A 15525-nucleotide genomic window follows, 5' to 3' on the forward strand; every position below is an offset into this window, starting at 1 on the left:
TCTTACTTTTCAAATGATGCATGTGTTAAGTAGATGATATAGTAACTGGTATCGGTGCTGAAATGAAAAATTATCCTTTAATACAGTAGATTCAAAGCCTGCAACTCTTTGGCAGGAAGTTAGAGCAAGATGATTAAAATTCTATCCTGTAAAAAGCAAAGTTTACATAAAATACAGTAATAGATTCACCTCAGATGAAATGGGAATATTTTCCCAAGAGTAAGCCGATTAAAAGAGTAAAATATACATGTTATTAAAAGTTTCTGAGTTTCTTGAGGGATGTAGAAAATGTTCAAAGACTTAATGGCCTCCCTAAGGCATTTCATTCCCTGAATTTTATAATGAACAGTAAAAAAAGTGGGGCAAGTATGCGGGAAACACAGAACATGTAATTTCTGGGAAATTTTTTTTCTTTTTGTTGTTTGAGACAAGGTCTCACTATGTAGTTGAGACTGACCTGGAACTCACTGTGTAACCCAGCCTGGTCTCAAACTCACAGCGATCCTCCTGCCTCAGCCTCCTGAGTTCTGGGATTACAGGTATGCACCACCATGCCCGGCTCTGGGAAAAAAAAAATTAACAAAGCTTGATACTTTAGTAAAAGTACTTTAATAAACTTTTCAGAACATAAGACTGCATTTCAGGAAAACAAACAGAAAAGCCATTAGTAGACTTCTTGCGACAATAGAAGAACTGATGTAAACCATTTTCATTCCTTGGGCCCTTTGGACAGAGTGACATCAAAGCAAAAAGACTAAAAGTGATACACCTGCCCCTACTTTAAAACATTTTTTGCAGTTATGGAAAGGGTAAAGGCCTTATTTAAGATAAAATGGATTCCACCATCCACTCCTGAACATGTACTGCTCCCGTGTAGTCTGCGCCTCCCAGCAGACAGTCTTCTGGCCTTGGTCTTCATCAGCATGAGGGACTTCGTCAGCACTGTTCCACACTGTTTACTTCCCTGGGCATTTACATGAATTTGTCCTCATTTAAAAAAATTTTTTTAAATATAATTTATCATGGTGAGACGGCAACGCTACGGGCGACCAGGGCAGCTCCAGGAGAGGGAGAACCAAACCTTCCAAAATCCCAACCATGGGTGCGAAGACCACCACTGCCTCCCCCAGGACTCCAGGTCCTGAGCGAGAACCTCACAAGCACCCCGTGCCACTCCCCACTTTGAATCCTGCCCCATACATTGGATGTATATTTATTCTGTGTGGGAGAGGTCGTGTTGTTAAAAGTGTAAAACAATGATTGTCCTCATTCTTTATCCTACAACAGTTCATTTTTTTTCCTTTTAAGTACAAATTTCTTAATTTCCTTAATCAAAAGCTAATGTTCAGGTGATATGCCTGATATTCTGATAGAAACTGACATCCTAAGACTGAGTTGGAAGAGCACCTATTACTTTTGAGTGCCCAGAACATTCGTAAAACCTCATGAATTCAGTTTTTTAAATGTAATTCCTTTCCAATCTATTTGTAGGAGAAATAAAATTCTGTTTATCAGGCCAATATTATCTTTTCTATTTGAAATTATACAAAATATTGGAAAAGATTTTTAAAATAACTTCAGCTGGGCATGGTGGTGCACACCTGTTATCCCAGCACTCTGAGGCTGAGGCAGGAGGATAACCATGAGTTCAAGGCCAGCAGGAACCCCATAGTGACACCTGGTCTCAAAACACAACACAAAACAAAAATGACTTCATTGGCTGGCCTTCATCTGACAAGAACAACAACAAAATAAGTAGAGTTAAGTAGCCAAATAGGTCCTCCGTCTCTGAATCATATATTTACCTCTTGAAATTATATGCAGTACTATGTTTAAAGCAGATATTACTGGAAAATAGTTCTATGATGATTGGTGACAATCAAGTAGGTTGGGAAACATCTAGAAATTTCATTATTAATAAAATGAATAATTTTTAGAAGCACTGCTATTTAGAGGTTACATTGGGTTGCAGTTGAATTTAGTTATGGGATGCTGTATTAACATTGTTCAGTTATTATTGCTTTATACTTGTGACAGTCTTTTAATCAATATATTTATAGAATATATATATATAAATCAATATATTTATAAAGAATTGATATATCAACTTGTTAGTGAATATGCTAAATTATTAAATTTTAGAAAATAATTATTTCAAAAACAAAATGTTACAGAGTAGCAGAGTCTGAAAAATGACGAGCTCCTTTGAGGGAGCTGCAGTGAGGACCACCACGGAGCGCGTTGCACTGTGCACTGGTGAGTGGTGCTGAGAGCTGGCCGTGGTCACATCAGTGGTCAGACAGGACCCCACAGGCAGGTGTGTCCGAGGCGAGGCCATTGCACTCTGTGGCAGGGGCAGCACGGGCAGCAGGACCCTAGAGAGAAGACCCCTTTTCGGCCTCCAGGTTAGAAACCAGGGCTGGAGACTAAAGAGGGATTTCCGGGATTGGGATTTGGAGGTGGTGGCTTCCAGATATCTTTGGGATTTGGGGCTTTTCCTCTGGCATATTTGCCATAAACGAGGACGGCCCCCTCCAGCTGTCCTGGGGACCCCGGGACGCAGATGAGCAGTTCCTGTCACGTCGGGCCTCTTCCTGTTGTGGTCTTCGAGATCATGTTCTGGCCCCTGATTGGCCAAGGCTGTGCTGCTGTCCGCAGCTACAGCAGAGACTCTGAACTGCTGACGTGCTGCCCTCCAGCCCAGTGCTCGGCTTCCTGGCTAACCCTGACCTCAGGAGTCAGTGGGGCCAGTAACACCTCAGGGAGTCTAGCTGCTCCCTCAGAGCTCTGGCACGAACGCCCAGTTGGTGAGGAGCCCCACACCTCGCCACTACTATAAATATCCTTCTGTAGCCTCAGGCTCGGGCGCTGAGATTCTTGTCACAGGAGGCAGCATGAAACCCTTTCCACCAACTCAGCAGGTGCTGACCGCACAGGGAAGAGGTAGGAGAAGAAGAGTGTCAGAGCACTGTTTCTCCTGAGTTTTCCATCACAAAAACAAAGATGAACGGATGGTATTTATGGATAGTTCCCTTCTTCTCCTGTAACTCCTCTTGGGAACTGGCCTCTGGGCAGTGGGGTTCCTCACACAGAGATTCCCCTCCCACAACCTTTCTCACCATTGTTACACGGATCCACTTTTGTTTTGCCTTCTATTATTGGATTTTGGCAAGGTTTTCAGTATGCAGGATTCTACCGTAAAGAACTAAAGTGCTGCCCTGTCCTCTCCCCACCCCTTCTTCCTCTTAAGAAAAGACACCAAGTATTGCTCTCCCAGGGAGATCAGAATCACAGCAGCTGAAGGCACTTCATGAATTCGCCAGAGACCCAAAGATCATTTACTGGCTCTGGGCCCCGCTCGGTGCTTTTGAACCCAGACAGCAGCTTGAAAACCCCTCGTATGTGGGGGCAGAGAAAGCACACAATAAACAAGAGGGCAGCCTTGGTAGCCTTCCCTCCTGTGGAACTCAAAGGAAGTTATTCTTTCCAAGCCCTTGGTTTCTTTTTTGATCTTATGGGCTTCATTCTGATCCCGGGACTGCAGTGGCAGGCAGAGAGAAAGCTCACCCAGTGGGCTGGTTCTTGCTTGGTCTGCGAGGCTTCATCCTGGAGACCTCTTCAGTGAGGAAAGATGGAGTTCTCCTGAGGACCTCCTGCTCACTTTGCCAATCCACTCTGCTCCTGCCTCACCCCCAGCTACAGCCAGTGGAGAAAAGAAATCCCTGGCTGCAAGATCTCCATCCTTTTCCTTTGTACCTGCTCATACCAGAGTTCAGGGTTTAAAACTATACATAAAGTGTTAAATGAATTGGGTCTGGTTCAAAGAATTTGGATGGTAGGAATAAGCCAACAGCTTTACAGTGTGCCTGGTAGATTTTAAACATTCTTAGGCCCCCTCAGTTGTGCACTTTTCCTCAGCTTCTGGGCCCAAAGTCACAGAGCCCCTGGACTGTCTCTGATGTGCTGTTGCCCCCTCTCCCCCAGGACAGGGGCCCCAGTGCTTAGAGGGAGAGTAAACTTCAGCCAGTGGGCCCAGAAGCAAGACAAAAGACGAGATGGTGAATCTTATGGGGCCCCTGTCACCCTCTGTCAGGCTCCAGGGCAGGAGAGCCAGATCAGGACTACTGGGCAAGCCCTGACAGGGTCCCTTACTCCCTGCCCTCTATAGTCAAGCTTCTAAAGCCAAGCTGCTGTTTTATTTTGTGTGTGTTTTCTCTGCCTCCTCTCTTCTGCTACCCTTGTGAGCTAGGACCAGGCCCTGACCACAGCCAGAAAACAGCAACATGTAGAGCAGCACACCTTGACCAGTCACTCATTTTCACTGTTGTGAAAGGGTTTGATTTAGAATTGAAAAACTGGTTTGTCACCTGTGACTATAAGAATATAATTGAATAAATGTTGACAAATCCATATACCAGGGAAATTATTGTGAAACATGCCTCATTTTCATAACAGACCAACCCTTTATTTTAAATATAAAATGGAAGATGTTTGTTTTCAGTGGAATAAAGAACGTTTTAGAACAAAAGTAATGATATTATTTGAAAAAAATTCATGCCAAGGACATATTTTAAGCTTTTGTTTCAGGCACAAACAGACAGAATGACAAGTTGGTAATTCCACCTGATGAGATACAACTCTTTGTAAACAACCAAACATAGAATTAATCTTTTGTCCAGTGTCTCAACAATTTCAGAATTTCTCAAACATTGTCAGAGTCTCCTCTGATAGTCAAGGCAAAGCCATAGCTGTGAAAAACCATAAAATCAAAACAGCAATTTACTCAATGCCAATATATGATAGCACAGGGTAAACATGCTCCTTCTCAAGGAAAGAGAGTGAGGATAGAAAATAAGAACAGAACAAGACCAAAACCTAGCTAGGGAAATATTGCGTGTTCTAGTTGTATGTCTGCCATCTGGGACAAATGGTGGAGAGATAATTTGCAACCCCATCTCCATGGCTTTGTTAGTTGCAGCCTACACAGCCTCTCCCCTAGGACAGTACACCATATTATCAGTAGACACTTCATGTTCCAGACATCTATGACAACATGGAGTCATCACTGCACCTGTAACTTCATCCCCACAGATTCTGGCACTGTCCTCACCAGTCTCTCCTCTGAAATCTGAGTGGAAGCCTCCAGCATCCAATAATTCTTGGATACCTGCACAATAGCTTATGTGAAGATGCCAAGTTCTGCTGCCAGCATGAGCAATAGCCGGACTCCCTTTGGCCATAGCAAGAGAGGTCTAAATAGCTAAGTAAGGTGAAATAAAAATGAGAGAAATAATTCTCTAAGTAGATTTAGTGCAGCAGGGGTCACAAAGACTCTCTTCTCAAAAAGTTTACAGTTTTTCCCTTTTGAGGCAGCCTTCAGTTAGGTCTTGCGTATATATGAGATTCCCCATGGGATCATTCTTTTCTTTTTGTCATTCTTCTTATTCTGGCTCAAAGTGCTTGATTTTTCCTTTTAATGGCACTAATTTCTTCAGTAATTATACTTTGTTTGGACCCAACTGTACTAGTGACTCCTATCATGTCAAAATTTAGGTTCTGCAAATACTTCTGCTTGACTTTCTACTTCTGGCTGGCACTACAGATCTGGTGTGAAGAAGGTGCTGTAAACCATGCTCCAGCCTGAATCTGGGACAACTTCAAAATTACCTCCCTGAGATCAATTAGTCAATTGCATTTAATCTTAGTTTCCTGCAAAGTCCCAAGTTATGGGCAGAGTGCATACATTTTTTTTTTCTGCCAGAGTGTAACAGAAGGCATTAATTTAATGGCCAATAAAAGCCCTCATTTCTAGCTGAAATCTTTTGAGTCTGGCCATTACTGTCCACATTCCTATCAGCATTCTTGATGTCTGCACTCTGACTAAATCACCCCTGAGTCTCTACTTACAACATTTTAAGACTCCTCTAGCCAGCCTCTCCAAAAATTTCCAAACATCTACTGCCAACAAATTCCAAAGGTGTGTAAACCACACAGCCAGATAGAGTCAAAGCACATGCCTCCTTCTAGGAATCAGATTTCCCAAAATTGGATGAAATGGTAAGCGCATCTATCTTAATGGAGAAGAAGTTTAACTTTCGCTTACATTTTTTCAGCCATTTCAAGCTATGGTCAGATGGCTCCAATACAGAAACCTCACAGCAGAAGTGTGTGGTAAAGCAAAGCTACTCCATTCAATGTGGCATGATAGAGATGACTGTGATAGGTGCTAGAAAGGAAGGTGCCGGGGAGCAGATGCTGTGCTTAAGGTCTAGCCATCATGACCTAATCAAACACACCCAGAAGTGAGCTTTGTTAAATCTCTAGGATGCTTCTAAGCAAATGAATTAAGTTTATCATACATCCTGAACAAACATGGCTTGATTGTGGTTTTGTTTATAATCATACACCAAAGGTATTTTCTAGGGAAAAAAATGTTTCTAATAGATTTGTTTCTTCCCTAATCATTTAACCACCTATTTTTTCATATGGTATTCTATTTACTAAAGAGCAGCTTCTAGAACATACCCATTCTTTCCTCACCTATAAGAATTAACTTTCAGAAAATTAAACTATGTCAGAAACACATGGTGATAAAGATCCTAGAGGGCAAAATCTGGTTCTTTATCCATAAAGAATAAAAATATCCAAGAACAATATTGTGGAGAGCATGAGAGCCTGCTGAATAATGCCCCTGATATAAAATGGAGTTCGTCTTGCTTCTCTTTGTTCTGTATTAGAGTATACTTCCTTCTCATGTGTATGCGCCATATCATGTACTGAGCTATGCCTAATAAGTAGCGATCACGAGCTGATCATGCCTTTGGGGTTGGAGAAGCATAAGTCATGTGCAGCCTGTTTAACCAATCATGAATAGCCCCGTAGCTGTAAAGATTATATTAGTTGTTGTATTTCCTCTATCGAGTGCCTTCTCCATTCCTGAATAAAGCTTCAGAAGAATCCTGAATGTTACGTGTCTACTTGCTGGCAAGCGGCGCGCGACAGCTGGTGCCGAAACCCGGGAACTCAAGAATTTTCCACCGGCACCGGAGAAGGACCCTGTGTTACACAGGAGGATTCAGAACTGAGGCGCGTTTCCCACCCGAGAGGTAAGCTACAGATATGGGGTCTTCCTCCTCTTCTCCATTAGCAGAAACCTTGCGCATCCTGGCTCGATCGAGAGGGGTCAAATTATCTTCAGGGATGTTGAATACCTTCATCGAAGGCGTCCATCTGCATGAACCTTGGTTCGAGCAGGTGGGATCCTTTAATCATGATCAGTGGCGAGTCCTAGGAACCCAACTGAAGGATAAACGGAATCAAGGTAAGTTGGGACCTGGGGTGTTGCCTGTGTGGAAGATAATTGATGCCTGTTTTGAGAGTAGGGACTGTGTAGAAATGATACAGAAGGGCTGTCAGGTCCTGCAACAACATCAGGATAGCTTATCAGAAACGGGAAGTGGAAGAGGGGCATGCCATGGATGCCCGGAAGAGACAGAAGGGGCTCATGAGAAGCTCAAGAGAGGACCTCAGAGTCCTTCCCCTGAAACCTGTGGCCAAGGAGCAGGGGGCACCCCTACAAGAGGCTTGTGTCCCTCTTTGACGGGGTTAGAGGAGAGATTACAAGGGTTAGAAATCATAGATCTAGAAAGGACACGTAGGCTACAGCAAAAGCAGCCCATTGTAGTCTTAAAAGAGCAAACAATGCAAGAGCAAACAGCACCGCAACAGATTGAGGAACTGTGTAGCAGTTCCTTATCGTCAGAATCAGAAGAGGAAGTACCAGTAATGGCGCAGCAAAAATTAAAAAAAAGGAACAATGAGAAGTGGAAAGGTTTTCAAATAGTTAGTCCCACAGCGCCATCTGCTGTTCCTTCCAGCACGTTCTTTCAACATGATGTTTCATCTCATTTGCACTTGGCTTGCCCAGTGTTTGAGGATGCCAATCAACAGAGGTATCATGCCCCTATTGAATTAGAACAATTGAAGGCATTAGTGGAAGCGGTAAAAACTTATGGAGTTAATGCCACCTATACCCAAGCTTTAGTGGAAAGAGTAGCGAGCAGCGCTATGACTCCAGCAGATTGGAATTCTCTTGTGAAAGCATGTCTAGGTATGGGGCAATATCTTGATTGGAAATCCCTGTACCATGAAGGTTGCGTATCTCAGGCAAGGGAAAATGCATTACAAGGACAAGCTGTTTGGAATTATGACATGCTGGCAGGACAAGGCCAATGGATAGCGAATCAGACAGTGTATCCCCAAATAGTTTATCAGCAGATCAATAAAATAGCCGTCACAGCTTGGAAGCATCTCCCTAACAGGGGAGAGGTATCAGGAAATCTTACAAAAATCATCCAGGGACCAACAGAGCCATTTGCAGATTTTGCGGCTAGATTGATGGATGCAGCCGCTAAGGTGTTCGGTGATGCCGAGACAGCCATGCCTTTAATTGAGCAGTTAATTTTTGAACAATGCAATAAGGACTGTAGGGCAGCTATCAGGCCCTGGAAGACGAAGGGCATTGATGCATGGATGAAGGCTTGTCGAGAGATAGGAGGGCCGCTCACTAATAGCGGACTAGCGGCAGCTATCTTAACTGCACAAAAGCCTAGTCGCAAACAGTCCCAATCATGTTTTAAGTGTGGGGAAACAGGGCATTTTCAACGCCAATGTACAAAAGGGCCTCGACCAATTCATCCTGGGAGGATGCCTGGTCTGTGCCCACGGTGTAGAAAGGGAAAACATTGGGCGAATGAATGTCGTTCAGTGAAAGATGTGAATGGCCAACTCATAGATGCTAGAGCACCGTCAAAAAACTTGACGAGGGGCCCTCGGCCTCAGGGCCCGTCACAAATCTATGGGGCACAACTCCCGTCACCACAGGAGTCTGTCCAACAGAGCCGCTTCGGGCCTACAGAGGAACGGCAGGAGTGGACCTCTGTGCCGCCACCCGTGCGGTATTGACACCCATGATGGGATGTCAGCCCATTCCTGTAAATATGCAAGGACCTTTGCCACCAAATACAGTGGGACTAATTTTAGGACGAGCATCTGTTCTTTTGCAAGGTTTAACTATTCATCCAGGAGTAATAGATTCAGATTATACAGGAATAATTCATGTGCTTTGTGCTTCTCCACGAGGTGTCGCTTCTATTTCCCCAGGTGATCGTATAGCTCAATTGTTGTTGTTACCTAGTTTACATAGTAAATTTCCAAGTCATGATCAAGAGAGAGGGATAAAAGGAGTAGGATCTTCAGGGAAAGCAAACGTATTTTTTTCCATAAATCTAAGTGATCGACCTCAATTAGTGTTAACCATACAGGGCAAGAGATTCAACGGTGTGCTGGATACTGGAGCAGATACAAGTATTATAGCTCAACAATGGTGGCCACTCGCCTGGCCATTGAAACAGACCTCACAGACTTTACGAGGATTGGGCTATGAGGACTCTCCAAAGATCAGTGCGCAGGAGCTAAAATGGAAAGATCCAGAAGGGAATCAAGGAACATTTACACCTTTTGTCTTGCCTTTGCCAGTCAATCTTTGGGGAAGAGATGTCTTAAAACAATTAGGATGTATATTAACTAATGATTATAATTCCAAGGGAATTAAGTTAATGGAAAGAATGGGTTATCAGGCAGGAAAAGGATTGAGGAAGTATGAACAAGGAATATTGGAACCTTTGGAAGGAAAAATGAAATTAGATAGAGCAGGGCTGGGTTTTATCTAGTGGCCACTGGGGGAGCACGACCCATTCCCTGGCTGTCAGAGAAGCCGATATGGGTTCCTCAGTGGCCCCTTGTCTCTGAAAAATTGAAAGCTGCTCATGATCTAGTCGCTGAGCAAATGCGTTTAGGTCATTTAGAGAAATCTGTTTCTCCTTGGAATACACCAATTTTTATAATAAAAAAGAAGTCAGGAAAATGGAGATTATTACAGGATTTGAGAGCCATCAATAAGCAAATGCAGGTGATGGGAGGTTTACAAAGAGGACTTCCTTTGTTATCGGCACTACCAAAGGATTGGTTTATTATCACAATAGATATCACAGATTGTTTTTTCTCCATACCTTTAAATGTTAAAGATAGACCACGCTTTGCATTTACATTACCTGCCATTAATCATGCAGAACCAGATGCCAGATATCAATGGAAAGTGTTGCCACAAGGTATGGCCAATAGTCCAACATTATGCCAATTGTATGTGGCTAATGCCATTCAACCAATTAGAGATAAATATGAGGAGCTAAAAATTTATCATTATATGGATGATATTTTGCTGTGTGGAGATTTCCAGGAGCAAGTACAGCAAGCTTATTCAGACTTAGAAAGGGCTCTACGACATGAAGGTTTATTCATATCTCCCTCTAAAGTACAAATGGGAGATTCAATTTCCTTTTTGGGGACTAAAATAGCCCCTCACAGCATTAAACCACAGAAGATCACAATTAGAACAGCTCAATTATCCACCTTGAATGATTTTCAAAAATTATTGGGAGATATAAATTGGGTTCGTCCATTTTTGAAGTTATCCACTAAGGAGTTGCAGCCTCTTTTTAGTATTTTGGAAGGAGATTCCAATGTAACTTCCCCTAGAGAGTTAACAGAACAAGCACGAGAAGCCCTGAGGAAGGTAGAAGAAGCAATTACAGGAGCTCAATTAGTGAGGATTAATCCAAATAAGAGGTTTAGTTTATGTGTTATCTCCACTGATCAATATCCCACAGCAGTTCTGTGACAGGATGGGCCTTTGCTTTGGGTACATCAGAATACATCATCAAATAAAGTGTTATCTTATTATCCTGAAGCCGTTGCTCAAATCATACTGAAAGGATTGCAGGCAGCAACAATGCATTTTGGAGATCATCCAGAAAAGATTATATTGCCTTACACTCAAGAGCAACTTAAGGTGCTTTGCTCTTGTGTGGATTCTTGGGCCATTTTAAGATGTGCTTATGATGGAGAATTTGATAATCACTACCCACAGCATCCACTTTTGCAGTTTGCACTGTGTAAACATCTCATTTTTCCAAAGAAAACTAAGTCACAGCCCATACCGCATGCTTTAACAATCTACACGGATGGATCAAGTACAGGTATTGGTGCCTATGTAATAAATGGGAAGTCTTTTCAGAAGACCTATGAGTTTAAATCACCTCAACAAGTAGAATGTGCTATAGTTGCTCATGTGTTGCAAGAGTATCAAGAACCTTTGAATATATTTAGTGATTCTTACTATGTGGTCAATGCAGTTAGTAAATTGGAAGCAACAGGAAGTATTTCTTCAAACAGTCCAATAAAGACTCTTTTTGAGCAGATAAGATCTATTATCCTGATGCGCTCCGCTCCTTTCTTCATTCAGCATTTGCGAGCACATTCTTTGCTTCCTGGACCTATGGCAGAAGGTAATAAATTAGCAGACATGGCTGCTAAGCACGTCCTACTCTCCTTTGAGGAGCAGGCAGAACAATTTCATTCCCTATATCATGTTCCATCAGCCACCTTGCGCCGACGTTTTCCAATTACGCGCAATCAAGCCAGGCAAATTACATCACAATGTAAAACCTGTGCTCCTTATCGTGCTGTGCCTCATGTAGGTGTGAATCCACGAGGTTTAACACCTCTTCATCTATGGCAAATGGATGTTACTCATATTTCTAGTTTTGGCACATTAAAATATGTGCACGTTTCAGTGGATACTCATTCAGGTATTATTTTTGCATCAGCCCATACTGGAGAAAAGGTGAATCATGTAATCACTCACTGTCTTGCTGCTTGGTCTGCTTGGGGAAAGCCAACCACCATAAAAACAGATAATGGGCCTGCCTATACCTCAAAGTCATTTGAAAAATTCTGCACTATGATGCAAGTTAATCATGTCACAGGATTAGCGTATAATCCACAAGCACAAGGAATTGTGGAACGTGCTAATGGTACCCTTAAGAGTTATCTTCAGAAGCAAAAGGATGCCCTAGGTCCAACATTAAAGCCTGGGGCTTCCTTGTCTTTGGTAATGTTTACCCTAAATTTCTTGGTGTTGGATGATGCAGGTCGTTCTGCTGCCGATAGGCATGCCTCCAAAGCTGTTGCAAGTACTGAAACCATCATGTGGAAAGATGTTCTAACAGGCCAATGGCATGGACCAGATCCTGTATTACACAGATCCAGGGGAGCTATCTGTGTTTTTCCACAGGACCGCTTGGATCCCATTTGGGTGCCCACCAGATTGACCCGTCGCTGTTGGCAGTCGCCTGCTCCACAACAAATAAGGAAAGGGGGAATTGAGGTGGAGAAGTCGCCATCGACGGATCCAGATCCAGAATCGTCAGCAGCCTCCCCATGAATTTTATTATGCTTTATCCTTTTTCATTTTTTGCCTTATTGATTGTTTGTTTCTTTGCTATAGGGTTTTGTGTAGTTTTTCCTGCTAGTGATAGTATGCTCGATAAGGTAGTTTTTCTTTTTGTTTATTTTGTCTTCATAGGTATTTTTGGGTTTCTGATTCTTTTCAAAGGGAGTATTATAAATAATCTGAAGTCATGGTAAAGATTATTTGTTGGATTTTCTTGTGGGGAACGTCTATTGTTTTATCTTTTGAGCAAATTCCTTCAACACAATTTTTAGGACCCGGAAAAATTATTGATAAGAATTGTAGTAATTGGAATTTCCACGGGAAAGTTAATATTTCCGTTTCACCTCCCGGAATTTGCGCAGATTTTGAGGATTTAGATAATTTTATCTTGGGTCCTAAGTCCATGAATGTATCTATTGACCCTGATCCCACATGGTATTGTAGTTTAACTCAGTCTCTCCCTATAGATGTTATTCAAAATTTGACAGAAGAAATTGTTAAGAAGATGCCTCAAATTAATAGTACAACTGTTCTTAATTTTAGTAGTGAAAATAAAACCTTACAATGTTTCAATATAAGTGATGGTTATCCTGATCTCATGGTCTTATTGACTTTTGTTTTTTCTGATAGTAATTTTACCACTCCTCATATAATTCCTCTTCAGAATTCCTGTAAGAATGTGACAATTTTGGCAAAAAGAAAGATGATATATTATAATTTTACCTTTCCAAGATTTCCGATGTCCCAATGTCATAGACGCAGATCCCTCCTAGATACCATTCTAGGTGGAGTGGGCACTGGATTTGGAGTGGCTAATTCAGTGGATTTGGAAGCCTTAGCTCAGAAGCTTCGTCAAACTGGTGAGGATACAGCGAATGCTGTAGCAATAAATGCAAGATGGCTCCCGTCTCTCTTTGCCTATAATAATGCAACTCTGAAGTTTGAGGAGAGCTTCTTGACAGTTTATAATAAGACCTTAATAGCATCATTAAATGAGACAATAAGGTTATTTAACTGGACATTTTGTGCATTAAAAACCCTTCATGCATCCCTTGAGAAGGAGAAATTCCAGCGGCGCCTCACTACAGCAACGATTGGAAATTGGCAAGAACGATTAAATTTCACGGATGGTTGGTGGATCATCAAAGATCATCCAGACGTTCTCTGCACAGATGAATGGTGTGCAGGAAGGTTGGAATTGCTACACCCTCAACGTTTTAAGAGACTGTGCCCTTTTGTAATGTTACCATTGATTATAGAAAAACATTTTGTTATTCCTCAAATTTATGGCAGTCATATTCATATAAATCACAGTTCGGGTTTTGATAATATTACATATTCCTTGAAAAATTGTAAGGAAACAGATAAGGGATTATATTGTATGGGGCTAACAAGAGAAACAGAGCCTTGTCTTTTACAACATTCAAAAAATGTCTGTATACTATCAGTTTTACCCATGACTAACGTTACAGCATTGTATGACGTGGGTCCTAATTCCATCTGCCTGGCCAGTTCTGATGAGTTTGAATTGAGTAAGATGCGATTATCTAGTCCTTTTAGTGGATGTTTGCATAATAGATCTTGGCTTTTGTGGAATGCAGATATCTATATTAATGTGTCCTTACCCATTGTGCAAAGAATTCGTCAGACAATTGTACTCCCTGAGTTGGTGGTGCCTGAAATCACATTGAATATTGCAGAAATATTACAACAATCAAATTTGTTGAAAAGGTCTTTGACAGAGATGAAGGCTGCAGCAGATAATTATCGAATAGCTATGGTAATTGCTGCAGGTCAATTGATGCAATTACACAACGCCATTCTTCAATATTCCAATCATGTTTGGTGGGATTTCTTGTTTCAGCCCGCTAGTAGTTTAAAAAGGTTTGCAAGATGGATTCTTGTAGTGCTTATTATAGTGATTTCTGTATTGGGCATTATCAGTTGTTGCCTCTGTTGGATGGCACGTCAACGCCGTCGACAGCAGATTCATCTGCTGCGTCAGGCTTTTCTGGCCGTAGAACTTGGTATCTCCCCTCAGGTATGGCTCGCACAAATGGAATAGTAGTCAGAGACGGGTAAGATCTAGGATCATCAATGACCAACCTAAGACAGAGATTGTATCTTTCATAAGTACAATTCTCCATGACGGGTAAGGCATTGCTTGAGTCCTGGACAACCTAAGACAGACATATTCCTGAGCCATTATTTTATAAAAAGAAGGGTGAGATGTGGAGAGCATGAGAGCCTGCTGAATAATGCCCCTGATATAAAATGGAGTTCGTCTTGCTTCTCTTTGTTCTGTATTAGAGTATACTTCCTTCTCATGTGCATGCGCCATATCATGTACTGAGCTATGCCTAATAAGTAGCGATCACGAGCTGATCATGCCTTTGGGGTTGGAGAAGCATAAGTCATGTGCAGCCTGTTTAACCAATCATGAATAGCCCCGTAGCTGTAAAGATTATATTAGTTGTTGTATTTCCTCTATCGAGTGCCTTCTCCATTCCTGAATAAAGCTTCAGAAGAATCCTGAATGTTACGTGTCTACTTGCTGGCAAGCGGCGAGCGACACAATATTGCAGAAAAAACACAGGGAACTCTGAAGAAGACCCTTTCCCATTGGATGAACTTTCTAGTCATCGTTTCACTGTATCCCTGTTTTATTTTTGCAATAAAAGGCCTTTACTTTCCTGAGCACTTATGAACACAGATTAGAAGCAATAAATGAGGTCCTTTATTTTCTTCAGGGCTGGCTGTAAATAAGTTTATTTTCTTCCAAACTGTCTGTTTTTTTAGTGCATCTATTTCTCAGCAAGCGTTACAGTCCTTATAGTCTGGTATGGTCGATACAAATGTAAAGAAAATGTAATTGTAGAATAATGTTAGCTTCACAAAGATGTACACAGGTTTTATTCAACACATTGATTTTATTGCTTCATTTTTCACATCACTATTCCTCAAGCTGTAAATCAGTGGGTTTAGCATAGGGACCACCAATGTATAAAACACAGCAGAGACCTTCTCCTGTTCCAGGGAGTACTGGGCGCTTGGCTGGATGTAACTAAAAGTCACGGACCCATAGAGTAAGGTCACGGCACTCAGGTGTGAGGCACAGGTGGAGAAGGCTTTGCGCCTCCCCTGCACTGAGCGGATTCTCTGCATGGCAATGA

General features: G+C 42.0%; 1 protein-coding gene across 1 annotated transcript in view; it reads right to left on the minus strand.

Moving 5' to 3' along the window:
• Window positions 1-14292: 14292 nt before the first annotated feature.
• LOC104849464 (olfactory receptor 1052-like) overlaps window positions 14293-15525 on the minus strand; it is a 2090-nt gene continuing 857 nt past the window's right edge. The window contains exons 2-4 of the mRNA XM_033760582.1: window positions 15276-15525; window positions 15004-15045; window positions 14293-14458 (exon numbers count right to left, since the gene is read on the minus strand). The exon at window positions 15276-15525 is cut by the window's right edge and continues 44 nt beyond it. Of these exons, the coding sequence (XP_033616473.1) occupies window positions 14293-14458; window positions 15004-15045; window positions 15276-15525 (458 nt within the window). The remainder of the gene's footprint in view (window positions 14459-15003; window positions 15046-15275) is intronic.

Source organism: Fukomys damarensis, unplaced genomic scaffold, assembly GCF_012274545.1.
Source record: "Fukomys damarensis isolate Sample0158 unplaced genomic scaffold, DMR_v1.0_HiC HiC_scaffold_45, whole genome shotgun sequence".
Taxonomy (NCBI): Eukaryota; Metazoa; Chordata; class Mammalia; order Rodentia; family Bathyergidae; genus Fukomys; species Fukomys damarensis.